This window comes from Columba livia, chromosome 2, assembly GCF_036013475.1.
Source record: "Columba livia isolate bColLiv1 breed racing homer chromosome 2, bColLiv1.pat.W.v2, whole genome shotgun sequence".
In the NCBI taxonomy this organism is placed as follows: domain Eukaryota; kingdom Metazoa; phylum Chordata; class Aves; order Columbiformes; family Columbidae; genus Columba; species Columba livia.
Genome location: NC_088603.1, coordinates 13,274,959 through 13,302,694, shown reverse-complemented (window position 1 = coordinate 13,302,694; position 27,736 = coordinate 13,274,959). Strand labels below are relative to the sequence as shown.

At 34.7% G+C, this 27,736-nt stretch overlaps 1 protein-coding gene across 3 annotated transcripts in view; it reads right to left on the bottom strand.

Annotated features, from left to right (window-relative positions):
* PFKP (phosphofructokinase, platelet) overlaps positions 1-27,736 on the bottom strand; it is a 50,429-nt gene that overhangs the window by 19,339 nt on the left and 3,354 nt on the right. For all 3 annotated transcript variants that reach the window (XM_065050510.1, XM_065050508.1, XM_065050509.1), the window contains exons 3-13: positions 21,873-21,946; positions 15,080-15,157; positions 12,541-12,730; positions 9,825-9,990; positions 9,038-9,082; positions 8,835-8,943; positions 8,305-8,400; positions 6,756-6,848; positions 6,261-6,386; positions 5,627-5,691; positions 4,858-4,927 (exon numbers count right to left, since the gene is read on the bottom strand). In XM_065050510.1, the coding sequence (XP_064906582.1) occupies positions 4,858-4,927; positions 5,627-5,691; positions 6,261-6,386; positions 6,756-6,848; positions 8,305-8,400; positions 8,835-8,943; positions 9,038-9,082; positions 9,825-9,990; positions 12,541-12,730; positions 15,080-15,157; positions 21,873-21,946 (1,112 nt within the window). The remainder of the gene's footprint in view (positions 1-4,857; positions 4,928-5,626; positions 5,692-6,260; positions 6,387-6,755; positions 6,849-8,304; positions 8,401-8,834; positions 8,944-9,037; positions 9,083-9,824; positions 9,991-12,540; positions 12,731-15,079; positions 15,158-21,872; positions 21,947-27,736) is intronic.

Genomic DNA, 27,736 nt, shown 5'->3' with positions numbered 1-27,736 from the left:
TATCACATTTTCATTTGGCTTGCAGGTTAACTTATTCAGGTTTTTATATTCTAGCTCAGCTAGGTTCAAGAAGTATAAAATACCCTGCATTATTCAGGCAGTTTCATGTTATGAAAGCAGTATTTTTTTGTAAAAACATCCACAATAGCCAAGAACAGAGTAGGAACTGATTCTAGCACACTTGCAGTTAGGTGTGTATCATCGGTACCATGCAAAGCAGAACAGATGACAACTTTTTAAGTATTGGCCAGGTTTTAAAAGCAGCTGACAATATAGCAGTAAACAGGAACACTTGGCATCTTTCATAGTACCGCACATTTTCAGATTATGGCAGTTTTTTAAGTATTTCCCAACAACTCAAAGTAATTGAGCTTATATTCAGTGTCTCCCCAAGTTAATAGAATAGAATAGAATAGAATAGAATAGAATAGAATAGAATAGAATAGAATAGAATAGAATAGAATAGAATAGAATAGAATAGAATAGAATAGAATAATTTCGGTTGGAAGAGATCCTCAGGATCGAGTCCAACCATAACCCAGCTCTAGTACTAAACCATGTCCTCGAGAACCTCGTCTAAACACCTTTCAAACACCTCCAGGAATGGTGATTCCACCACTTCCCTGGGCAGCCTGTTCCAATGCCTGACAACCCTCCCGTGAAGAATTTTTTTCCTAATAGCCAATCTAAATCTCCCCTGGTGCAACCTGAAGCCATTTCTTTCCTCTTGTCCTATCACTTGATACTCGGAAGAAAAGACCAACTCCCTCCATGCTACAACATTCTTTCAGGTAGCTGTAGACAGAGATAAGGTCTTCCCTCAGCCTGCTTTTCTCCAGGCTGAACAGCCTCAGTTCCCTCAGCTGCTCCTCATTACACTTGTGCTCCAGGCCCCTCAACAGCTTCATCACCTCCTCTGCACTCTCTCTAGTACTTCAATGCCATTCTTATGATAAGTAGCCCAAAACTGTACACAGGATTCAAGGTGTGGCCTCACCAGTGCTGAGTACAATGACACAATCACTTCTCTAGTCCTGCTGGCCATACTATTCCTGATACAAGCCAAGATGCTGTTAGCCTTTTGGCCACCTGAGCACACACTGGCTCATGTTCAGCTATTGTCAATCAACACCCCCAGATCCTTTCCTCCCAAGCAGCTTTTCAGCCACTCTTCCCTGAGCCTGTAGCACTGCCTGGGGTTGTTGTGATCCAAGTGCAGGACCCGGCACTTGGCCTTGTTGAACCTCATACGATTAGCCTCAGCCCAATAATCCAGCCGGTCCAGATCCCTCTGTATGGCCACCCTAACCTCCAGCAGATCAACATTACCACCCAATTTGGTGTCATCTGCAAACTTACTAAGGGTGCACTCAATCCCCTCATCTAGATCACTGATAAAGAGATTAAACAGAACTGGCTCCAATACTAAGCCCTGGAGAACACCGCTCATGACTGACCACCAACTGGATTTGGCTCCATTCACCACAACTCTTTGGGCCTGACTCTCCAGACAGGTCTTTATCCCTTGAAGAGTACACCCATCCAGGCCATGAGCTGCCAACTTCTCCAGGAGAAAGCTGTGGGATACGGTGTCAAAGGCCTTATTGAAGTCTACATACACAACATCCACAGCCTTTCCCTCATCTACTAGGTGGGTCGCCTTGTCATAGAAGGAGATCAGGTTGGTCAAACAGGACCTGCCTTTCATAAACCCATGTTGACTGGGCCTGATCATATGGTTTTCTTGTTATGTGCCATGTGATGTTACTCAAGATGATCTGCTCTATGACCTTCCCCAGCACAAAGGTTAGGCTGACAATTCTGTAGTTCCCTGGATCCTCCTTCCAGCCCTTCTTTTAGATAGGCATCATGTTAGCCAGCTTCCAGTCAACTGGGACCTTCCCAGTTAGCCAAGATTGCTGGTAGACAATGGTAAGTGGCTCAGTGATCACCTCCGCCAGCTCCCTTATCACCCTTGGGTGTATGCCCTCTGGCCCCATAGACTTGTGTGTGTTTCCAAGTGTTGTAGCAAGTTCACCAACCATTTATCCTTGGATTATCTGGGCTTCATTCTGCTCCCCAAGTTATCCCAATTAAGCAGCTAATCTACTCATATGGAAAAGTCTGAGATATCAAATATATATTTGTAATTTAAACCAAAGACAATGTAAGAAAGAAAGTTCTATTTAAAACAGAACATGAAATAGTAAATATTTTTATATATAACACATATTCCATACCTATGCCTTTAGTACCTATTTATATGGCTTAGTTATCAATTGTACTCTAGATAAAACAACTACATCTAAATGGATGTGTTACAGACTGAACAACTCAGGTGGAAAAAATCATACGCGTCAAAAAACACAATTTAGCTTCAAAATACTATTAAAACCTCCTGCCTTGTTACAACAGACCCAATTCTAAAACCACAACATTTCTCAAATTAAAAACACTTTCTTCAACAGAATTACTACTTTATACTGATAAATCCAATATCATCCAGATGATGGATTCTTTCCCAGAGAAAAAAACTTCAATACTTGCATTAAGAAGAAAAATATAACAGAAAAATCACTCATAAACGCACACTGTAAGGGTAAACAAAGCAAGAGTGCTACTGTGTGTAAAAAAGCATCTTTGGATTAAATTTTAAGAGCAAAGCATGAAATGAAGATCTTCTGTACATGAAGTGTTCCTTGAAATAGAAGGGGTTTTTTTCCAGATAAATCACAGGCCACTGTCTTTGATTAAGAAAGCCTCAGCTTGTATAAATCAATACAGTTTCTCTGACATCAATCAGTGTTGATATACACAGATAAAAATATAATCCTTTACCAAAAAATAAAGCAGGCACTGCAATTTATTAATTTTGTTTTATTTTTATAGCTTTGAGATTAATACTTTGAGCAAAATATATATGTTAAAAAATTAAACTTTACATGCCTGACCTTTGGGAAATTGAACCACTCTGTATGAATTTAGCAAACAGAATTTACATGATAGCGAACTATGTAAGCAAAAAGCAGACAACAGCCTGAGCTTATACACCAAAATTCATCATGGTTTAGGTCAGCTGGATGACCTTAAATAGTTTTCAACTGTTAACATGACAAATTTGTAACAATGTGGTACTGCAGAAGAACTATAAGTTGTTATTATAGCTTTATCCTAGAAGATGGGAATACAAACAAACAAAAAATACCCAAAACAGTTGTTTGGATCACTTGCAACCAAAATAAAAAGACACCTAAAACAGAACTTATGTAGTTTTGGTGGGGTTGGTTTGTTTGTTTGTTTGTTTTTCTATCTCTGGCACAATCAAAGGATTGTAGAAAAATGCAAAGCACACAGAAGGAGCAAAATATCTGCATGCTGCTACACTGCTATGCAGAGCATTTAGTAGCTGCAGTGATCTGATCAGCTTAGCCTTTCCTCAATTCCTGTGACATGGACATTTTATCTGCTTTTTAATTCCCATTTGACCCCTTTTATAGAATACACAGATTTGGTTACTGTGGTCAGATCCAAGTTGTTAATAATTACAAGTGCCCCACATTTCCTTTTAACATCATCCATCACAAAAAGATACGGCAAAACTATTTTAAAATGCAATATAAAAGCCCAATGCTAACAGTACTAAATTTGCATCGGTATATTAAAAACTAACACACACCTGATCTGGCAAAGTAAATGTTGAATAACTAACCTCTTGAAGTTCAAACTTAGGTCCTTATTTAAAAAAAAAAATATATTATTTTGACAGGTTTATTTGAAATAACTTCAGTCTATATACTTACTTTTAATTATGCTCAGGCAAAAGTAAAAGTCCAATTTAAACTAGAGTTATTTTGTCATAGCGTCCTTGAAAGCTTCTACTATGACTTTTTTGTCAACTAAAATGTCTAGTTGTGATTATATTACTTGCTATCTGCAGAACTTCTGAACACATGTCAGGTATTCAAACAAACTTTTCCTATTTTCACTGCAATTTTTATACTTAATAATATTGTGAAGAATATCTAATTGGAATAAAATAAAATCCAAAAAACCTAAAGGTAATATAATAATACAAATAAGGTAACAAATCGTCACAAACCACAACTGAAAAAAGGAATTAACCAGCAAGGTGACATAGTCACCAACCATGGTCAAAACCAGAATTATTCAGTAAACCATTGATGAAAATAAACAAAAAAATCTTGTCTGAAATTTGTTTGCACACATTTAGTGCCTGTTTCCTAATAAATCTGCATTCCCTTTTATACACAACTTACAAACTACAAAGAAAAGAAGAACTAAATGTCCACTGCTGTATTATGAACAGTGACTCATTAGATCAGGTAAATGTGAAGCATTTGTCTCCACTGTTCCATTCCATGAATTCCTGAGCTCATTCCTGTTCTTGAGCAGTTTTGCCTTTCAAAAGGAAGGACTAGAAATCTTTTATCTTGAATCTTCCTTCTTTATCCCAAGATTTTCAGACAATCATGATTACATTGCTTTTCCTTCTCTCCATGTTACGGAACAGAGGACATAACAGTAACTATTAGGAGCAGACACTACTGCCATCGGGACCAGACATAAATCCTAGACAGAAAGAAACTGTCTAGCAGGAAATTTTTAAAGTGAAATACCATTCCAACTTGAAAAATTGGTATTATTAGAATAAAGTTGTGTGGTGCAAGCATCCTTCTGCCATTATAACATTTAACTAATTTTATAAAATATCCTATGGCACAGGTTTGAAGAGGGTATTAAGGCAAGATGAGAGGGAGAGAAGAAAACCAGAAACAGTATTTGTTGAGACTACCCAAAAGTAGACATGCATTGCACACTCCAAAAAAAAACCCTTACCTTTGGAAGCTCAGCATCTGGTTTTTTGTGTGACAGTAATTTGTAGGTGTTAAGGTTGTTTTCAAAGCTCCTAAATAAGTCAATAAGATAAATAAAATAATAAGTTTTTCAACTTACTTAAAAGAAATACTTGAGTTTGTCAGAAATTTTTAAAAACAGTATGTAATATCTGGACCAAAATTATTACAAATGCAAAATGCAATAAAATGTGAAAATGAGAGAACACTGGAAAATACTCCATCCTGTAAGATAATAGTGAGAAAATATAAAATAACTATATAGCTGGCAAATTAGTTTTACAGATTGGTGATAAAGCATTTTATTATCAAGTGACTTGAAAAAGAAAATGCTCTGTTGACACATAACAGTGCAGAATGTCTCCCTCCAACATTACTCATGGAAAACTACCAGCTACTCACAAACAAGCTCATGGGATCGGCCTCAAAATCTTGAATAAACAAACATAGTTGCTCCCAGTCAGCTCACAAAACACAGCAGCTCTTTCTTTTATGACTACTTATCCTGGGGTTGGTCATTAGCCTGACACAGTACTGAACGACAGTTTTCTGTGTTTTGCATGTTTTTATGCAGATAAGAATTTCAGTTATTCTATTTAAGCAACCCTTCTTCCGTCACCTCTATTATTCTCAAATACATAAAATCATATGGATATTAAAATTATTTAAAATAAAATTTTGAGTGCCAGTGGAATAGCAAACCAATTCAGCTCATCTAATACAAATAAATTGATACAAGTTATTGGCCATACCTTCCACGCAGCCTCACAGCCTCAAGAAATCTTCCCTCATCCATGGCTTTCTGGACTTCTTGAGTCTTGAAAAAACAAGTTGATTAACCAATGTGTTTAAAAAACACAGGAAGCTGATTATTTAAATAGATCATTCTGAAAGAGCTTTCAAAAGTGAAAACAGAAATATCGACATTTCATTAATTTATGAGCTACCTCTTATTATAGCACAAATCACAGTGGACAAGAGAAGAACAAAGTACGAGGGGACACATAAAGCCTCCCTAGGGAAAAAAAATATATATATCAATGTATCTATTTTTTTCAGTTTAAGTTGAACAGTTTTAGTGCAGAAAGCAGACTGTTGTGTGTGATGTTTAAATGGATGCAAGCATCTAAATAATTTGTAGCAGCAATAAAAAGAAAAGATCTGAAGATAAATTTAAAAACAAATTTAATATATATTTCTTGTTTGTTGTAGTTCACAAATAAGTAATAACATGTAGAGAACACACATGAAGTTCATTATTCCCAAATGTGAGAAACTGCTGCACACATTCCCATGGGTGTTTTAATGACAACAGACAATTATTGTACACAGCGGTCTGTTGTAGTTAATGAATAACTATAAATTGGCTTTTTGCCAGAAACTCACCATCTGCACACACTCCATCAAAGGCAGACGGACAGCCTGGTTTCCAGACAGGGACACGACACAGGCTGGGGTAGCTGGAGTAGCTTCTAAAAGGGCAAGCACAGCTTCCACACCCATACGACTTGCCTGAAAATAGATAATATCTGAGTGATCAAGCAAGCACTTAAAAATATAAGGCTTTCAGTCACAGGAATTGCCATAATCCATAAATCAAGCTGAAACCAATTATTCCTTGGTAGGTGAAAATATCGCAGGCTGTTTAACAGCCTTAAGTACGGAAGATTGACCCTGGACCTTTGCTTTTTAATCCTACTATAGATGACTTTACACAAAGTGCTTCACTATTCTGAATTTTAGCTATTCAGACAGTTAATTTGAGACAGTAATTGGATTTGTCAAGGTAATCAGGTGATGAACTTCCCCACCCCCAAATAGATAATCAAAATGTAGTTACACTATGTGGTGTCGTGCGTAAATAATTTTAGGTTCACTCACCAAAATTCTGTCAAAAGCTGAAGGGGTTCCACCTCTTTGCACATGACCCAGGATAGTTACTCGGGTGTCAAAACCAAGTCGCTGAACCACAAGCTGCACAGAATTTCAAAATATAGTGGGTTTATTATAATCATTATTTTGTAAACATAGGTATTAGAATTACTCTGGTTTACATACTATTGGAATAACAAAATTCTACATATACTATACATGAGCACATCAACAGAATGAAACTACTACAAAAGTTAAGCCAGCCTTTAGCTTATTCTTAACGTAGAACTAAACTCCAAGTTCCTAATCAAAAGGAACATTTCATTTTTTAACAGCAAAACAGTGGCTTATATTGCAATGCTTTAACTGCAGTTATAATAGCTTCATCATACACAGTCCTCAGCCTTATAAAAACAGGTCTACAGATTATAATTAGAATACTTGAAAGAAGCTCAGTTACAGTGTTTTATTCACACCATGTTTCATCTGTGTGAAATGTTACACACTTCAAGAGACTCTGAGTAAAACTTCAGTGAAGATGACTTTTAACCTTAATTCACAAAGCTTCTAAAACTTGCAGTAAAAATCATAATAATAAAACTATTTCTTTCGGTCAGGCTTTCTTTTAATTTCCTCTGTTACATATCAAATCTAAAGTCACAGAACGATATGTTTTATTAATACATCTTCAGTGAGCATGTAAGGTTAGGAATAAAGAATGGATACCATAAAGCAGAAAAAAATTGTAGAAATTATTTACAAACTTTTATATCCCTTGTATTTATAGTTTTTGAATGTTTTAATTGGCTGAAATTTGTAGCATGCTAGTAATGTTTCTTCCATAAAGATATAACATCTATCTGTTGTACGTACCCTTAACACCACTTGGTGCTAAATTTTACTTTGTAAACTGCAATTCCGAATTAAGAGTCAAAGATTACTCTCAAACTGACAGCTAGGGCAAAGAAAACTCCATAGTCACAGGACAGATAAACCCCAGGTAAAGTCAAAGTGTCACAGCTCCTTCCTGCCAATGATAATCTTTCAACTTATTTTCTTAAGAGACCCTTTCCAAGAAAAGTCGAATAATTTCAGCTCAGAAGTTTGTCTTAATCTTAGACACCAATGAAATTCTTGGCAAAGCAATCATTTAGAGAAAATTAACAAGACTTTGTCCAAATTATACAATATTATTTCACAGTAACTGAGACAGACCATTATTAAAATTTTACAAGAAATATGAAGTAAATATGATTATAATTACTGATTAGAGCTGGCTTAAGACCCTCTATCAATTAAGGCACCCATGAAGTAGGTGTTTTGGACCGTTGTCTTATTTTATACGGAGAAAAGGTTCTAATTAACAGCCACTGAAATAATACCCCCTTAAGTGGACTATGGATTCAGATAATAAAGCATAAATACAAAATACAACCAGCAAACTGTGTGATAAGCTATTTTACAGGAACAGATTTACTTTACAGAAATGTTACTGTTAGTAACAAGCCCCATCTCAAGAAGAAAACCGAAAATGCATCAAAAGGATGTTGACACTTACATCCTTAACCTTCTCTGATGTTATAGGTTTGTTGTGGCAATCAATAGCTCCTTCAGCTACAATAATAATGTTCAGTCTTTTCTTTCGTGCACGATTCTATAACAAAAATAAAAATATATCCATGTACTAAAAAAACTGAAAGAAATTTACAGAGCCATTTTATAATCAATCGCTACACATTAAGTTGCTAGGATTTGAGGAAATATCTCTTACACTTGAGCTCTTCAGTGTTCTCACACATTTTATCTTTATATGGGTCTTTTCATTTATGAACTGTCTGATATGAAATTAATGAGGAAAGGTACATGCACTGTTTGTATAGGAATAGTTTTATGTAATCCCTAGAGTAGGTCTTACAATTCTTCAAAACAATTGCAGAATGAAGGAAAAGAACTGTTTAAGATCAAATAGCACTATCTGTGACACCAAAAGCAAAGATTTGCTGAAAGGCATGATCACATTTTAAATCACTGTTTTCAAACCAAGATCTGCAAAGATGTAAGGAAATCCCAAACATGGTAATAGATTACCTCTGAAAGCTTAACACACATTGAATCTTCCCATCCTTCTTCTGGTGGGTATTCAGGAATAAAGACCCAATCTGCGCCGCAGGCTAAGGCACTAACAAGAGCTAGATACCTAATAAACATAACAAATGATTAGACATCTATGGTTCAGATTTCTTGATCTTTCATATCTGTATGAAACACAAACTGCTGAAGACAATACATACCCACAGTGTCTCCCCATAACCTCCAGAACAAATGTCCTCTGATGGCTGTAAAAGTAAGAAAACAAATTAACTGTAGTACTGCAACTCAAAAATGCAGTCCAAATTCTTACATTTCCTCATATCAGGAAATAGTCTGTGCCTACCATGCTTACTAAACACAGAATTCATTAGCAAAACATAGGTAATTTTAAATACATGGTTTAATACAGCCTATCTTCCAACACATAATTTATTTTTACTACTACTTCTATAACATGTAAGGAAAATTAGGAGAGGTGAACATTTACTACAAACTGAAGCGATACAGATTCATAGCTAAAGAACTGTAATTATATAGTTGTATTAACAAAAAAGACAAATCATTTAATTTCTTAAACTTTACCTAGAGAAAGCTTATATACAAACAGATGCTACTGTGTACTAATAAAGATATATCCAGATCTTCTGTAGAAGAGTATGTCTGGGAAAAAGTAAAAGCATACTCAAAAACCAAAGCCTGGCCCCAAAGCTGATGCAGCCTCTACAATCAGATGCTTGAAGTGCTGCCATGACAGGAATGATGGAAAAACCATTACCAAGAAAAAAAGAAACCAAGACACTTGCAGCCAAAAAGTTTTTATTCCCACTCTACAAATATAAAAAAATACCAGTTAGAAGTTAGAAGTTAGGTAACTTCTGTTTAAAATTAACTTATATCCTCCACTATTGTACGGTAATAGGAGACTTAAAATTTGAAGTATGAACAACTGTATATTTGTTATAGTTTTTTATCATATGCACAATTTACCTTTGAGCAGTGGTCATGATGGCATCTACAACTTCAATGATTCTGTGCAAGGCTGAGTCAGTACCTATGGTCATATCAGTGCCACAGAAGTCATTGTCTATGGATCCAACCATTCCCACAATGTTAAGATAAGCATATTTCTTAACAGCCTCTTCATCAATCTTTTCTGTAAAGAAGTATCCAGAGAACAAGTTATAGGTTATTATTTAAAAATAGAACGAACAAAATACATATGTAATGTATTTTTTAGACATAATGCTTGGGTGCTTTATTTTGTAAATTAAACATGTCCAAACATTAGATTATGTTTAGATATTTTAGGTAACAAGGTTAGTCAAAACTACAAACAAAAGCCAATCAAACAACCAAACAAAAGAATCCTGCATAGAACTCCTTAAAATAAGGAAGGAAAAAAGAGCTTTTCAGTTCATTTCAAAGTGTCAACAGATTATCAAGTTTTGTAACCAACCTTAAAGTTCACAGTTTGGACTTAAACAATAGCAGTCAAATTGTAGTCTCGGTGTTATGATGTGCAACAAAGCAGCAAAAGGATGCAAACTGGATGTGATTAAGAGCATACATAAACAATCAAAAACCAGCATTCAACTTTTGAAGACTTCTCTTCTGCAACACTGAAAGGCTCTGATTTCATTATTAATAAGCAAATAGAACAGAAAAGCCCCTATTCTAAATCTTAGCCTGTGTCTCCCAAGACATCAGTGAAAATGCTGAATCATCCAAGAGTTCTGAAGGATCTCAAGGATGAAACACCTTAGTTGCTTAAGTGCCTAAAACTACCTGAGTATCTCTGCATGGTATGGTACTAAATATAACGGCAATTTTTTAATACGGGATTTAAGAACTTATATCTCAGTGTGTTTAATGTCTGTACTAGACAAAATAGTAGAAACCATAATTAAAAATATAACTCATGTCCATAAAGATAAATACAGAATTCTGAAGAAGAGTCAAAATGTTTTCTATGAATGTATACCATGCATTACAAACCTTTTCTAGAGTTCCAAAGGTGACTTAATCATCACATGAATAAGGAATATCTGGTAGCTGTATTCTACTTAGATTTCTAAAAAGCCACTGACACAGTCTGTCCTCAAAGGGTTTTGAGGAAACTAAGTAGCCACAGCATAAGAAAGAAGGCTTTTGCATAGAATACATAATGTGAAACAGAGGGTAAAAAATATGAAAAAAGAGGGCAGTAGTAAATGCAAGTTCTTGTATCTGAGAAAGGTAACCAATGGAGTTCTAGAGGGATCTGCGCTGTTCAACACACTCAGCAATAACCTAGAAAAGGGACCGAGCAGTAAGGTGCAAAAGTTTACTGATCAAACTGTATTATTTGGGTTCTAAAGGTGTGGGGTGTCTGAGAAGAAATGAAGAAGGCTAGCAAGACACAATGAACAGTAAAGCATCAGATGGGATCACTGTAGATAAACTAATACACATGAAAAATGTACCCTAACATCACAAACAAAACAATGCCGTTTTCAGCATAACAATATAATAATGCTGTTTTAATTAATAAATCAGCTCCAATGCTCAATAGCAGTCAAAAAACCCAAAATATTAGAAAATATTAGAAAAAGAATAGAGAACAAAACAAAGATCATTATACTACTGTGTAGATCCATGGTTTGCCCTCATCTTGAATACTGGGTGCAGTTGTGGTCCTCCCCACCTCAAAAAGGACATGGTAGAACTGGAAAAGGTTCAGAGAAGGGCAACAAAGATGATCAAAGATATAAAACTTACATATAGGGAACAACTAGGCAAACTAGGACTCTTCCATCTAGAAGAGATGATGAGGGGAAAATAAGCCAGCTGTAAAATCTCAAGTGGCATGCAGAGAGGAAGCAGGATTGATCATTCACTGTTTGTTCTAACACAAAAAATTATAGGACATTAAATGAAACTAAAAGCCAGCAGGATCAAAATAAACAGAAGATCCTCCACAAACTTAATCATCCAGTGATGCTCTATAACTCCTTGCTACACAATGCTTTCAGCAAAAATCTGTATGCTTTCGAGGACACCATATACATTCATGAAACATAAAGAAATTGATTAAGGACTGCTAACAACATCTGGTCCAGGAAGTCCTGAAGACAGAAATGGATGGAATCTACAAGAGTATTTCTATATTATGAACAATATATAGCATCAACACAGCATTTTTTAGTCTTGTTCTACTATTTTACTTTTTCCCTTACATCCTCTTGGATGCTAATCAAAGACAGCTACTGGGCTGGATGCAATTACAGCAACAGTCACTTCATGTTCTGATCTTAAACAAATAGTGACATATAGGCAGAAAAGCATCAGAATTTAATAGCAACTGAGTACGTAGCTTGTTGTAGGAAAAGAATTACCATGTCACTTTGGATTTGAGGGCAAAAGGTTTTTCAAGCAGAAGTTCAAAGTTCAGGCCCTGAAAACGATTCATAATGGGGGAAAAAAGTCACACAGAGGGTTGCCTAGTAACTTATTTGGCATTTTGATCCTTTAAGGTATAGAAGAGAGGAGGTACAGAAACTAAAAACTTCTTATTTATGAAAAACCATGTAATTTCCTAGAATGAATGCATTTAATTTTTGACCTAAGAAATATCCTATGGATATAGTTTGTATATGTATAGTTAGGGTACATAAATTGCCTGGAGATCGGACTAGAAGTCTAGACGATCTAAATACAAACTTACCTTTTTGTGCCAGTTCTTCTAGAAGTCCACTCCATTCTTCACGGAAAAGATTGGCCCCAGTTAAACTTCCATCTCCGCCAATCACACAAAGATTAGTGATTCCTCTCTGAACCAAGTTGTAGGCTGCCTGCAGGCGGCCCTCCCGGGTACGAAAGGATTTGCAGCGTGCACTTCCAATAACTGTACCACCCTAGAAAAAGGAAGTATATCAGTTCTAATTTATAATATAGTATTTTAATGGATTTTTTTAAGAGCGATTAATGATGAATGGTTATTTTGTAGCATAACCTCAATCTCTAATTTTACAATGAGTAAAAAATAATGAAAAACAAAGAATCATCAAACCTGCAGGAAATTGTGGTCTCTAGAGCAGATAGACACATCAGAGAAAAGGGAAAAAACACTCAAAAATGACTGATAAAGAACTACTCTTGAAGCAAAATGTTAAATCATTTGGGATTAATTTCAGTAGTGTTCTAATTAACTATCTAATTGTTACCTACATGCGATAGCAATAGTAAAAGTGACACAGCACTAAGTGGTTAAGAATTTAGATGAATTTGCTTCAAAGCACAGCACTTTTCCCTCCAATAAAATTATATAGATAAACAATAACAAAAAAGATATATCCCTGAAGCTCAACATTAGCCTTCACTGCCATGCCACAGAATTATGGCCAGAACTGCATTCACATTTAATGCCTTATAGATAAGTTAAATTTTCTGTTTTATTAACTTATCTGATGTTTTTACTAGTATAATTCAAAGAGCTTCCTCCAAAAATGGAAGTAATTAATTTCAAAAAAAGCTGAAGTATCTCATCACTGAAATCTGCTGGGCATCTCGCTGAAAACAAGTTACATGCTTATGTTGTTCTATCAATCAAGAAAAGTCTAAATTTTGCCTTATTCATTGTCATAGTAAAAACTAAAATTAATTGAGACTGCAAAAACTTTTTTTTCTCCTGCAAACAAATCTGGAGACTATTACCTCACTTTTGCACAAACATTTCCTTCACTTTAACTTATGATAAATCAGTCATGCCAATCCATATTTGATATTCAAACCTACAGAGGCTGTATTGATATGATTTGCCCCTTCAGCTCTCAAGTCAGTCCCAGGCACTATTTTACTATCTACATTGTAATAAACAACAGCTGTCAGTGGAAGAAAAAAAATTGAATAGAGGCAGTTCAGCTTTCTCCATAATTAAAAAGTAGAAGTATACACATAGAGATGTTCTAAAAATAATAATCAGGACTAGAAAACATATCTAAAATAGGTATTTTCATACTTATAAAACACAGTGGTAAATGGAAAACAGACTTTATTTGAAATTATGTACTACAACTTCTACTGATTTAACAAGAATATAGGTTCAGCTGAAAAATCTTTAATCAAAACAACACATTCTTTAAGATGCATCTTCAGCTTCACTATCAGTGTGTTGAATTCCTAGCAATCAAGTTCAGAAAGGTGTTTTTCTTATAGTACGTATGCTATAGACACATATAGGATGCCTACATCTTGCTCCTGCCTATGCTCTTATGTGGCTTGGCCAGGACATTTCAATTTTCTCTAAATTGATGAGCCTTGATGATGCTCTTAGTCATATGGCTTAGTTTTAGGTAGCCCTGCGAGAAGCAGAGAGTTGGACTTGAGGATCTTTATGGGTCCCTTCCAACTTGAGCTATTCTATGAGTACAGATTCTACAAGATAGGCAGGGGATTAAAAAAAAACAAAACATCAACAAACAAACAAAAAAAAAAAACACACCAAAACCAAAACACCAACATAGACAAAACATCTCAAAGTATTCCAGGATATTTGTTTGTTAAAAAAAAAAAAAAATCACCTATTTTTCACTGTGCTAACTGCTTTATATTATATCAGCTTTACAGAAAGCTCCAAAGAAATCCACCTGGAGGTAGTTTTCAGAAAGTCTGGCAAGCAGTAAGGCCTCTTTGCCAAACATAGCATCTGCTCTGTAAGAGGTGACAACATTACCATGCTGAGGAAAAGTGTAAGGAGATCCAAATGGCCACCCTGCAGAACATCATTGTAATGTAAACATACAGACAAAGTTCACTGGTATTAGCTGAGCTCTAGAGAACTGTACTGTAATTATACCCATTATCATAATTCTAAATCCACTTACACAAGAAGCCAACAGGATTTTGTAAGAAAATACTTGCCTTACAAAACACAGTTGTCTGATATTTTGGCCCTATGATGTCTTTTTTATTAAATATAGGCTTGTCAGTATGGCTGTCAGAGGGTAACGACATGCATATTGAAAATCTAGAACAAAGATTTGCAAGATGATTTCTGTTCACCAAATACAAGACCACACAGAGATCTTTAGGAAGTGTCAAACATCCACACTATAGCAGTCAGGATCTGACAAAAGTGGTATGTGCTGGTCACTCAGTCATCACAGAATTCCAATTCATAATTACAGTTGTTTTCTGAAATGTAGAATTTTGGTTCACTGTTTAAAAAGAGAGAGTTTGGGTCCCACCCCCGCCCTAACACTTACCACTTGCAGGATACTTGAAACACTTTCCCATGAAACTTCTACAATATTATCACCTCCATCAACCATTCCCTGGTAACCCTGAAAGAGAAAAAATATTTCAGAAGTCTGATTTGAAAAATTCTGTTACATTCCCCCTGCAGTAATACTCACCTTGCTTATTTTAATGCAACTTTAAGTAATTAAAAACATTTAATATAAAAATACTCAATTTAAATGAAATGACATTCAAGCAGGTATCACATTAGGGAAAAAAAAAAACAAACCAAACCAAAAAAAACAAAAACAAAAACAACACTCTCTTCCTAAAAGATCAGTTCCAAAGACAACTTCAAGATAAAGTAATACTTCACACAGATTACACATCTTATAAACTGGAATGGCAACGTGTTTCTCCTTTATTGGGAATAAATATTGTTATCTTTTAAAAACTACAAAGATGGAAGAACTTCAAAAAGATTATAAAACATGCTTTCTAAAAACACAATCTCAGTTGAGGTCAGGATCTCGGAAAGAAAAAAAATCTACCTTTGCAACACTTTGTACACTTCTTCCCCCATGGCAGGTGGTAAGCAAAACACAATACAGAGCAACAACCAAAAATTTTTCATAAACAAAGAAGAAATCAGGTTGCATAATATTTATTCTTTTTTTTTTTTGGAGGCAGTTACACAATAAATAGGTTAAAGAAATTTAGTAGAAAAATACAATTTTCAGTGATGCATTTAAGAAATCCTTAATACCTTAACTCAAATGGTTTTCAGAAACCAATGCCTGCTGTAATATGGAGAGACCTACACTTAGTTGAAGGAAGGAAAACTATCCAGTGAGCAGCTGAAGGATTTTATGCCTGGCTTTAACAGGTCTCAGCATAAATATCAGCAGAAAGATAGTGGCATGTACAGATTCTTTTCCATTACACAATATTGTGAACACTGATTTAAAAATCAAACAAACAAAAAAATACAGCGAAGTTCAAACCTGGAAAAACCTAACCAATGTAGACACCAGAATAAAACTGGTGTTACCATCCAACGTTTTGACATTTATTTAAATCCCAAAGGAAAAAAAAATGCTGGGTTAAACAAAACAAAACAAAAAACTCCTACTAAACAAAAATAAACATGACAATGTTTATTTCTCCATTTTTAGATTATGTGTACATATGTATAATCATGCTGAGGAACAATTAGTTAACCTTCCGTATGCAGTTTTTGCAAGACTGCGCATAATTTTAGGGTTGTCAATAACAAATCAGGTGGAACTAGAAACAGAAGGGAGTTTAGAAGACAGAAAAACTGACATTATAAACTCGAGACATTTAGTTTGGCACGATCCAGAGTATATGTAGGTTTTTTCCAATATGCAGTAACTTGGAAATGTACTAAGCCTACACTGGTTTAAAAAGCCTTATATATTCTATGAATACTATATCATCCTTGAAGCCTCCCACTAACGTGATAAGATAAAGATAACCTGGACTCAGAAAAAGTACAAGTTACTCGAATTAAGCTTTCTAGGATTCTAGTACAGATTCTAGGGAGAAAACATAAAAGTTTTTGCTTAGTGAGACTTGACTAATGAATTTACATCTGAGATGATCAAGCAAAAGTAAAGAAACACATAGAAAACTACCTATGTCTGTAACTTCTAGCATTCAACAGATCTCGTCAGTATTTTGTATACTCTCCAACTTACTTTAATATGTGACTAACATATATACATATTGTCTTGTATACTAATGTATACTCCTAAAGACTTGACACTAAGACATTATTTGCATAGTTCCTTCAAAATTAGAGCAAGTTGAAAAAGACATAATGCTTAATCTACATATCAACTCTAAATAAAAAAATTCTTTCTTAGATAAAGTGCAAAGACATTCAGACAGAAAAATTCCAGTGGATCTAAATGAGTTTGATGAAGGCTAATCAGTTACTGAGTTCATTTACCAGACTTGCTCGTTTGTTTGTGTTTTGTTGTTGCTGTTGATTGTTTGTTTTGTTTTGTTTTTTCGGGGTGGTGTTTTCTGTTTGTATGTTTTGTTTTTAAAGTCAAGAATCCAATGTTCCTTATAGCACTCAGTAATGGACTGAAAACTTTGCCTATCGGTGCTCCTACTGGCAACTACAAAAGAATAGTATGATGTTACATCCTAACTCAGTTTGTAACACTGACTACAGCAAGCTGTGCTACAAGCTGACAAAAATACATACAGTTCACATATTTGTTCCAATCATTCACCTTTCACTTTTACTTGAGAGGAAAAATAAAGTGCATCCAAGAAATTATTATACACAGTAAATTTATACATAATTATATACATATAATAAGCGTCATGGATGAAAATTCCCAATTACTGTTTTATTAACAAATCTAAAACACAGAGAAAAGCAAAGCTAGGCTAAGGATGAGCTATGAGCAAGTCCTGCACCACCCATCTTTAAAGCAGAAAGAGCTCATGCATTCTGGTCAGGAGTCCACATCAATTCTATTTTCTCTGTGTATAGAAGTGAGAAGACGAGCTGTATTATAATAACAATTCTTCCTGCTACAAGGGCAGGGAGCTTTTGGAACAGGTCTAACCCATTTTAACTGTTCCATTAGATTTTCCTAACTGGGTTCTGCTTGCTATGTAATGTAGATAAGCTACCTCTGAACAGTGTAGTTAGAATTGCCACACTACTTTTCCATAGCATTAGGAGATACAAAAGCCATATAATTAAAACAGCTTTGTAGAAAAGCCACAGGAAAAAAGATGACTGATTATAACTGATAATGATAATGATTTCCATTTATCATTTCAGTTACTTAAATACTGTTGCTAACTTGTGGACTGGGCAATCCATTTTAAAGGTGGAATTTAACTCGAATTATTTTATCAAATAATGCAACACTGTTAAAGTAGTCTGGTAGATGTGAACACAGACCTTAAGAAGAAGATGGGAACCTAACAATTTACATTAAAAAAAAAAAACAAACAACAACCAACCTCTGATTTAGTTTTTAAAAATAGCAGCTTGGATACAAGAACGCTAAAGCTATGGCACAAGAATGGAAAAAAGCAAACTGTCAAAAATACAACAGGTACTATACTTGAAGATCAACCCCATTTTATACTTATTCCTTCCTCTACCCAAACTCTGAATATTCAAAGATGAACAAGAGGAAATTTCTGTGGGCCTTACATTCACAGGGTACATATACACAGTAACTCCTGGAGAGAGGAGCAGACAGAGCAAACCTTGCTTCCTGTCTTAACTCTAAAACCAAAAGCTTTCGCAAAAGAACAAGCCATCTTCTCATATGTTACATGTGAGATATTTTGGGCTTTAACAGTTGATTTAATTTACTTACTGAACTTTTTTAGCTTTTACTCGACAACGTAAAATACTAGCATCACTGAGTGCACAAACCACCACAGAAAAGACATGAAGTTTTCCTCACAGAAATCCGTGACTGCCGTACCATTGCATTTCCAATGCTGGCCTCTTGAGAAAAAGACTCTTAATCAAGATGAAGAATCTAAAAGTTCCATAGCTTAGTAGTAAGAGCACGCATCCACTGGGAACTATGTGCTTCAATCCTGGAAAAAGGGCAGGTTATTTGTATAAATATTTAAGACCTCTGTTTCTGAAATGAATTGCGATAAATGAGAGGCATCACTTTTTCTTCTGACTCTCGATTAGGAAAAAACAAAAACAAAAGCAACACAACTTAAATCACTTCTGAGTAGTGAAAAAATGTAAACTAGCCTCCTAGAACAGCCTGGTACTTTAACATGTACTTCCATCTGCAAGTTTTCCACAGCAGGAGTGAAATAAATCCACAAGTACTAAAATTTTAATTCAGATTGGAGTAGATTTGAGGATTAATGTGATGATAGTCGGTGAGGGTGACTATAGACTGTTTATATATTAAAACCAATTACTAAAAGATGTTAACATGAAAAAAATATGAAACCACGGCAACTGTATAGAGTAAGCACTGTTTCCACAAATTAAAAGCAAAATTTTCAAATGTGCTAATTTCAATGAATTAAGATACAAGGGGATTTTTATAGCTATAAACTAAGATTTTTATAGCTATAAACTAAGATTTTTTTATATAAACTATATAAATTATATATAAATATAATAAATTATAGTTTTAAAATAAACTATTTTATAGTTTAATTTTCATGTTATTTTTTTTTCCTTGCAGAACCAAAGATTGCCAAAATAGCCCATGAATTCCAGTTTTTGGCCTCCGGCAAACCCGACTTAAAAAAGGCTAGAAAATTACTTATATCTCGTTCATCATGAATCGTTGTTTATTTATCTTGGTAATATCTACCTCATCACAAGATGAAGCAAAATGCGGTTAGGAACCAAAAGAAAAATAGTTATTGTTTTACTTAAAATATGGAGCTAGTTTTGGCCACAGCTGTAGAAGACAGATTATTTTACAGCACAAATAAATTTCTTAGAGCAAGTTATGGAAGAAAAACAGTGTACGACAACTAGAGCAAAGCAGGTGTGAAAAGGCTGAGACATTTAACTCCATTTTTGGCTCCAAATAAGAAAACATTTTTCATCTTTTGGATGTCTCCACTTCAGGTATTTTAATCGCTTTTTCCAAGCAGCTTCAATACAAGAATCACTTTACACATGTGTCTAGTTAAAGTGCCTACTCAAAATGTAGGTTAAAAATATACCATTCTCGTCTTTTAACAAACTGAAGACTGCATGTGATAAACTGTAATATAGAAGGATCTTATTAAAAATATAAAATAACTCCAAGTATATACAAAAACACATCTCCTCAGTATAGACAATGAAAAGGCTTACAGTAGGGACCATTATTGACAAGCCTTGCCCTAAGATTTTTGTTTGCTTTTTCAAAGTGCTGAACTTAAATAATTGTTTAATTTCAAAGCTTGCAATAGTATTTCTCTGAAATACTTATATGCATTGCGAAAGAAAACTGACTTCATATTTTCTCCTCTCTGACTTCATGTCAGAAAGGAGAAAAGGTCAACACTCTGTACTTCTGAAACATGGAACTGAACGGACTCATCTAGAAGCAAAAATCCCTTTCAGAGCTATTTCCCATACTTAGAGTGAAATGTGCATTTTTCTCTCAGACTACACTGAAGACAGAGTGACTATATAATGGAAACACAAAACTCCAACATTGACTTTTTACAGTCAATTTTCATTCAGAAATATCTGTGACTTCACAAAGGCAAACTCTAGCAATTGTCTGAATAGAGGAACACGATAACTTAGTGCAATTTTGCCAAGCTCAGAAGAAAAAAAATTTTCAACTTTGGAAATTAATCACTAAATACACTCTGTGATACAAAACAGTTTTTAGAAGGTGACAAAAGCAAATATACTGTAAGATGAACTAGAAAGATGGCTGTTCTTAAGTTAAACAAAATTTAAAAAAAAAAAAAAAACAACAAAAAAAAACAACTTCTGGCCTTTAAAGACAGCCAAAAAACTCTTCTTTTCCACAAAAGTATCTGACCCATTTCAGCAAGCCTGCAAAAACAGCTGAACACTGAAGCAATTCTAGAGATTGGCCCTGTAATTAGCACACACTAGCATTCAGAGCTACTTGCTGTAGCACTGTAGTACAAAAGAAATTTGGAGCACAGTGCTCTGCTTATTTGCATATTTGCATTTCAATCCACTTCCCATCTCTTTAGTAAATGAACTCTAAGAATAAGGAGACACAGAAAGAAAATTGATAAATAGCTACCTTTTACAGCTAAATCATAAATTTTGCATGTACAGAACTAAAACTACTTTCCTATCACTTCTATTCATTCTAGTGCTTCATATTTTTATATTAAACATTAAAATTACATTTTCCTAGGAATATTGCCTACAAAGGTTTGCCCCATATCAATTCTTTATTATGATTTGTAATCACCTCAAGCTTTTAAGAAGTTGTACAAGAGTTCCAGCATGAACAGAATGACTTCTTGCTAAATATATTTACTGTATGGTTTAATCCACAAATTTTATAAAAACTGAAAGTGTCCTCCAGGCGGAAGTCTAACTATAACTTAGTCTTCCAGCAAGACATACACAGATAGTATTATCTAACATGGAACTTGTGTCATCATTTTTTCCTATCAAATAATTGTTACCGAAATAAACAGCCTTCATGCACATGCAGTCATACACTTCAACCACAAAATTCCAATGTCTGGACACACTACTGAAGGTGCAGGTTTTTTGGTGGGGTCTTTTTTTGCTTGTTGTTTGTGGTGTCTTTCACTTACAACTCTATCTATAAGCCAGGAAAATGTCACCAGCCTGACAGCATTCTCAATCAAAAACAAGTTGTGCAATCTGTGAAATTAGGGTGATGGCTCATCCTTATCATACCCTAGGAAAATGGACTGGGGGAAAGTCAAAGCATTAAAAATTTGTAGGTTAACTAGGTTTAGGAAGCTATTTGTGGAGTACAATATTTGGGGTCAAACATCTAACAAGCACACAAAGTACACAGCTCACTGCTGGGTGACAACCACCTCTTTTTTTCAGTATTTTCAGGCTTCTGGTGGCACATGGGGAATTCTTTATATTTAAAAAATTACTTTTAAATAAAATAGTTTTAGCATATACCTCATGAAAAGTACTTTCCAGAAAAAGAAAAAAATATTAAATAAAATACTGATATGATGAAAGGGAATGACATCTACATCATTTAATTTGTGCTATTCACTCTCCATGAGGTTTCCACAAAAACTCACATATAGTCATAAGACAAACACAGAATTAATAAAACAAAAACTAACCTCATAAACAAAATACACTTTGGCTTTTACATAGATTCCCATGCGTACTACTGCGCGCACAGCAGCATTCATACCTGGGAAGAAAAAGAAAAATCACATTGTTATAGGTTACCCAATATTTTTTGAATACTATAAATTTTCAGTGTCTTTAAAAAAAAAAGGGGGGAGGGGAGAACATTAATTCATTCCTGAAGAAAGACAATGGTCAGCATCTATTAAAACAGAAATATGCTTAACGACAATGCAATCAGCTGATGATTATGAACGGTGCAGAACTATTGGCTTTGTTACAATAATTACGTGGCTGCCAGTATGTATGTTAATCAGATATTAAATTGCTGCTGATTGTAAAACAGAATTGTAAAAGTAACAGCTACTAAACCAGAAACAGAAAGTAAATTCATTTCACAATCCTTCTTAGATTTCTGTCTGAAATGTAAAAGGTTAGCCAGTTAAAATTTAGGTTCTTCAAAGCAGAAATTACATTGTAACTGTTCTTTTTCCTAAGCTTTCAAAAGTAACACAGAAGTATATACAGTATTTCCAGGAGAGTAAAGTCAAAGCTGACGAAGATAGGTGCCCTCTTAAAAAGATAAAAGTAGCAGTAAATTAACACTATAAATGCTGCATGGACTCATTTGACAAAAAAGTTCCTAAATGCCACTTTGCTTCCCAGAATTGCAAGTGCATGTTGGAATTCCCTCAGACATCTGACAAATTATACTACTGGAAAATCATCCATTTAAGTTCAACGGTCAATTAACTTCCTGAGCAACAGCAAAAGTTCCACTGGTCCCCGTAAATGCATCAAATTAGTTTCTGTTATAACTCAACCCTTCAGATATTGTGTTACCTTACTCATTATTTAGGAAATTCCCCAAAGGAATAAATTAATTGGTTCCATACCACTTAAACAGAAACAAGAGATTATGCAAAGCACAAGGACAGACATAGTTAGGCTACACTGAAAGAAACAGCCTCAGCAGATAATTTGAAAAGGTATGCCAGAGACATGACAATCCAAAATATTAGGCACCAATTCTCCACATCTGTTGCACTTAATATCAAAATAGCACAGTGTCAGGTTAGCTCTGCTGTTCAACATAGGTGCTAAGAGTTCACTCATCTGGAGATATAAAAAGTTGGTAACTAGAATATACAACCGCACAACACAGCCATAAAGACCTATTCCTACAATATCTACCATTACTGGAAAAAATACTGAGCTATAAAAGCTTACCTACATGAATAACCAACAAGACTGAGGTTTTCTCAAAAATTTATTGCTTAGAAACATACCAGAAAGTCCCTGAAGTTGCCCTAACACAAGACAAAAAATTAAGTTTTCCAAAATCCAAAGTTGCTTAGTTGTTTGTACAGATGTCCTTTAGCCTTAAGATTAAAAATAGGAGTAACAGTGTTTTCTCATTCATTATGTATTAAGAAATAACAGCAAGAATTATCTCAGCCAGAGTCAGCCTTGGGGTAGAGCTGGAAAAAGCTCTCAAAAGCCAAGAGAGCTAAAAGCACAGCTTTGGACGATGAACGGGATGATGCCAAAGAAAAGCAAAGAATCTCATGTGACAGGCTGAAAAGCAAGTTAGCACTCTAAAGTCTTAGATCAAAACAGATCTACTACACAGAGCACAGTTACTTCCTTAATAAAACAGTTTTCATAACAAAACACTCCCACCCACCTCACACACAACCTCCTCTAGAAAGAAGAAACAAAGACCTTTAACTTTATAAAAATGACAGTTCTTCCCAGCACTGCCATTTTCCTCAAACAGGGAAGACATAAGCACAAGCTACTCAAGCTCCACCACTTGCCTCCGTTAATGCACAACATGTTGTGTCAGAGTGGGTTTTTTGTTGTTCTTGGTTGGTAGGGAGGTTTTCTGGTAGTTTGGGGTTTTGGGGGTACAGAGAGCTGTTGTTCAGGTTGTTTGTGGAAGGTTTTTTTTAGACATAAGAACAACTTTTTGTATTATCTATTTGGCTGCAGAATTCTAGAGGAGCAGCTAAAAGGTTCACTAGCTGAAGGAAAAAAGTTCATCTTCACCATATGAGAACTACTCGGAACTGCCCTTTCGAACTTCAAGAACAGAAGGTTCTTAACTTCATCACCTCTCCCATTTGGCACCTGAGAAGAAACACTAAGACAGTTTCAGGTATCTAATACATGTTCAGTTACAAAGATCATGGTGTCCCATCCACCAGTAGTCTCTGTATTCCTAGCATCTAATTAGAAGAAAGTGTCTGTGATCAAACAGGCAGAATAGTCTTGCCAGCAAAAATAAACATTTAATAAAATAGACATTAAATATAAACATTCACATATTTACCAACTATACACACTTGTCTATTATCTGTTTCTTGCTCACATTTCTGTTTTATTGGTCGTGTATCCTATCTTTTTACCTTTAGCATGCACCTCTCTTAATCAGTGTATTTTAAAGAAGGGTAATCTGTTCTCATTTGAGGTCCCTTCCAATCCCAAACATACTGTGACACTGTGATTACAAATTCTCCACATCTGCCACACCTGTGTTATGTACAAATTAGACTACAACTGTTGATTTGTCATAACATGCACACTTCTTCTAAAACAGAGCAAAATATAAGCATTTATTTCTCAAAACAATAAATCCATTAATTTCATGTGAACATATTCATAATACAGCCACATACTTTCTCCATGAATATTTTCCAGTTTCCATATGTCTTATAGGAAAAATTGATAAAATTCATAATTTACCTGCTGCAAGAAAGGGGAAAAGCCCAGGAAAAAAAAAAATTACAGACAGAAAGCATCTTCTCAGTACCACCGCGTGTGTTTACGCAGTACACATTTTATTATTATTTGGTGATGCATATGTTATCTATTTATACAGAAAAAGGGCTTGGGAGTTTATTGGCAAGCTCCTAAAGAAGTGCCTTACATTCCAGAAGAGCTGAGGACTGAATAATGTTATAATTTGAAATCTACAAAACACAGTTAAAACATTGAAGCTTTAGACTTCTATGTGTTGGCTATCTAAAAGTGAATACACTGCTTGCAGTAATTCATGTACGTAAATACAAAGAATTTCATGCAGTCTCTGTAGAACTTGTCTAACAAAATGTTGCTGTATTTGATTATTTGTGGAGCTGTATTTGTAAATTACCACAATAACTATGAAATGTAATTATATGTTATTACTGAAAAAGAGATTAACCATGGCTTTAGTCCTGAATAATAAATGAAAGAAATGTAGCCTGATAAACACAGAGAATTAGAACAGCAGCTTCGAAAGAAAGACATGAGTAAAACCAGTATTTTTTTTTTTTGTAACATAAGAATTATTTAAAATCTTTCTGAACTACCACTTGCTTTTGCATTAAAGCCTTTGGCAGAGGAAAAGATTAATTTTGCTCTTTTGGACTCTGTAAAGATTAAGTTATCTGCAACTATCTACATAGCTTTACATAATGTCTGAAATTAATTTAAGAGTTGATAATTTACTGCACTTCTATTGTCTATTCAACTATCATTGAAAGTAGTAATTTTCATAGCAGGGTTACAAACAATACTGCAAAAATCTTTATTTTAAAGGCACTCCCTTCACCCGGAAGAGTATTGCTCTCTCCCACCTACATCCTGTTCCACATGCATATGCACCAGTACAAGAGAGGAGTGCCAAGAAAATTAAATCAGTATTTTGTGTCTAAGCCAAGTTTTCCTCACTTTAGTCAGCTAGACAGACCTTTATATAAATAACTGTAATACTAACCATCTAAAAGAAAAATTGAAACTACGCATCTTGGACAAGCAACAAGAAATACTTAAGTATCACCGATTTTAAAGATAAACATTGGCTTTAATGCATTCTTAATGACAGCACATGTTTAAGTCCTACCCTGAATAAAGATCCAGACTTAAAAGACTGTATAGCAAAACACACAAACTAAGGAAAATGTCCAAACATTACCAACCAGAAAGACTTTATTCAAGTGGACATATCTTTAATGATATAAGAGCCTATAACCATCAAATGGAAAGATGAGAAGAAGCAGTCAAATATAAGAACTCAACAAATCATTAGGAAAACAATTTAGGTTTGTTCCACTTTTAATTACATAACAGATTTTATTACATATAATCACAATTATACTAGATACCTGAAGAAAATACTGTACAATTTTTCTAAACAGTAACAATGCATTCAGTCAGAACATTCTACCACACAAACATATACAAGACTATAACATCTCAACTACATACATATCTCCTTCTTCAAAATTAAAAAAAAAAATCTTAGAGACTATTTTCAACCATAGAATCCAGTAATTATAGCAGCAGCTACTCCAAAAAGATTAAATGCATTTAAATAGTTACACTCATCCATCTATAACTACATTCTTTCATTTTACATACAAATTATATTTATAACAGCACATAAATATGGACACATATATAAGTATTTTATACATATGTCTATACACACACATTATTACTTGCTGGAAAAGGTACCTTTTCGGGGAGCTAGAATCCAAAAAGTCCTTGTGACTATCTTCAAATTACCTAACTGTTAAGAAATAAACTCTGTAATCTGGATGACACAAAAGGAGAGGTATTTGGTTTTTTCTTTCTTTGTTTGTTTTGTTGTTGTTGTTTTTAAAAAAATATTCTAATTCGATCATATTCTACCAGGACAAGATCAGTACCTCTGTGCTACCTTATTAAACGTGTTGTGATGTTCCTGAAAAGCCTGTAACGCTTCAAGAGTAGAGATGTGTAGATCTTTGCTTTCACAGTCATGGTCTGTGGTATTCCAAAACTCTGGAATCCAAGGCGATATAGGGTTCTTTTTAGCTGTTTTAAGCTCAATATCTGCTGAAGGTGTGAAAGTTTGTTTTTTTTTTTTTTTTTTTATTTGTTTAGTGACAAAATGTCTTCTTCCAATGTAAGTTATCAAGACAAGAGCAATAAATCTACACTGCTATATTAAATACGCCTTGACATGTTGGGAAACCTGTAATGCTTCAAATGTACTTCAGTAGATCTTTACTTCAGCATTCATGGTCTACAATATTCAAGACGGTTACCATGTAATCTGTAAGTGCCTTACTTATGCTGTCTTCCACAACACTGAATCTTTGAGTTTATCTCAAAAATAATGTGGTCACATTCAAAGCCAATAATCTTGAGTCAGTAAATTGGGCAACAGCTCAAAGCAGCCACAAACACATCATTCCTCAACAGTACGCAATCACCTTCTGTCAGAAGCTTTCAGATGACATTGTTCCTGCTGCTGAGCCACACCTACCACAGTCCGAAGACAAACAGTTTGATGGGAAGTTGTACAAAAATAAGTGACCTAAGGCGGTCAAAATTGTCCATGGCAGCCACTGGCAACAGTCTACTTCATGACCTAAAGCAGACCACAGCCAGAGAGTCCCACAAAGTGAAGACAGAATTGTGACTGAAAACCTGTTTACTACTCCAGCTTTCTGAGCTGCAAGTCAGAAACAGTCCAGAAACTGAACAGATTAAGAATCAGTTGTCAAAATTTCTTTTGCCTCTGAAGGTTCTCGTGAGGATGTCAGAAAGTACTTTCTTTAGTTCACGATTTAACAGCTGGCTAGTTACAAGTGATGGACTGCCAAGCTTAGTACTTACATACGTTAAGTATACAAAATATAAGTATTTTTCCTGTGAAATAAGTCACTGATTAATCCTTCAACTCAACAAAAGAATATACCCGTGTTTAAAATACGTTCACTCAACCACAATAGTTCCAGTATGACATATACACATTTTGTAGTCTTTAATATTTCACAGCTAGTAAAAAGGACAAACAAAAAGACCTTCCAAAGAAATA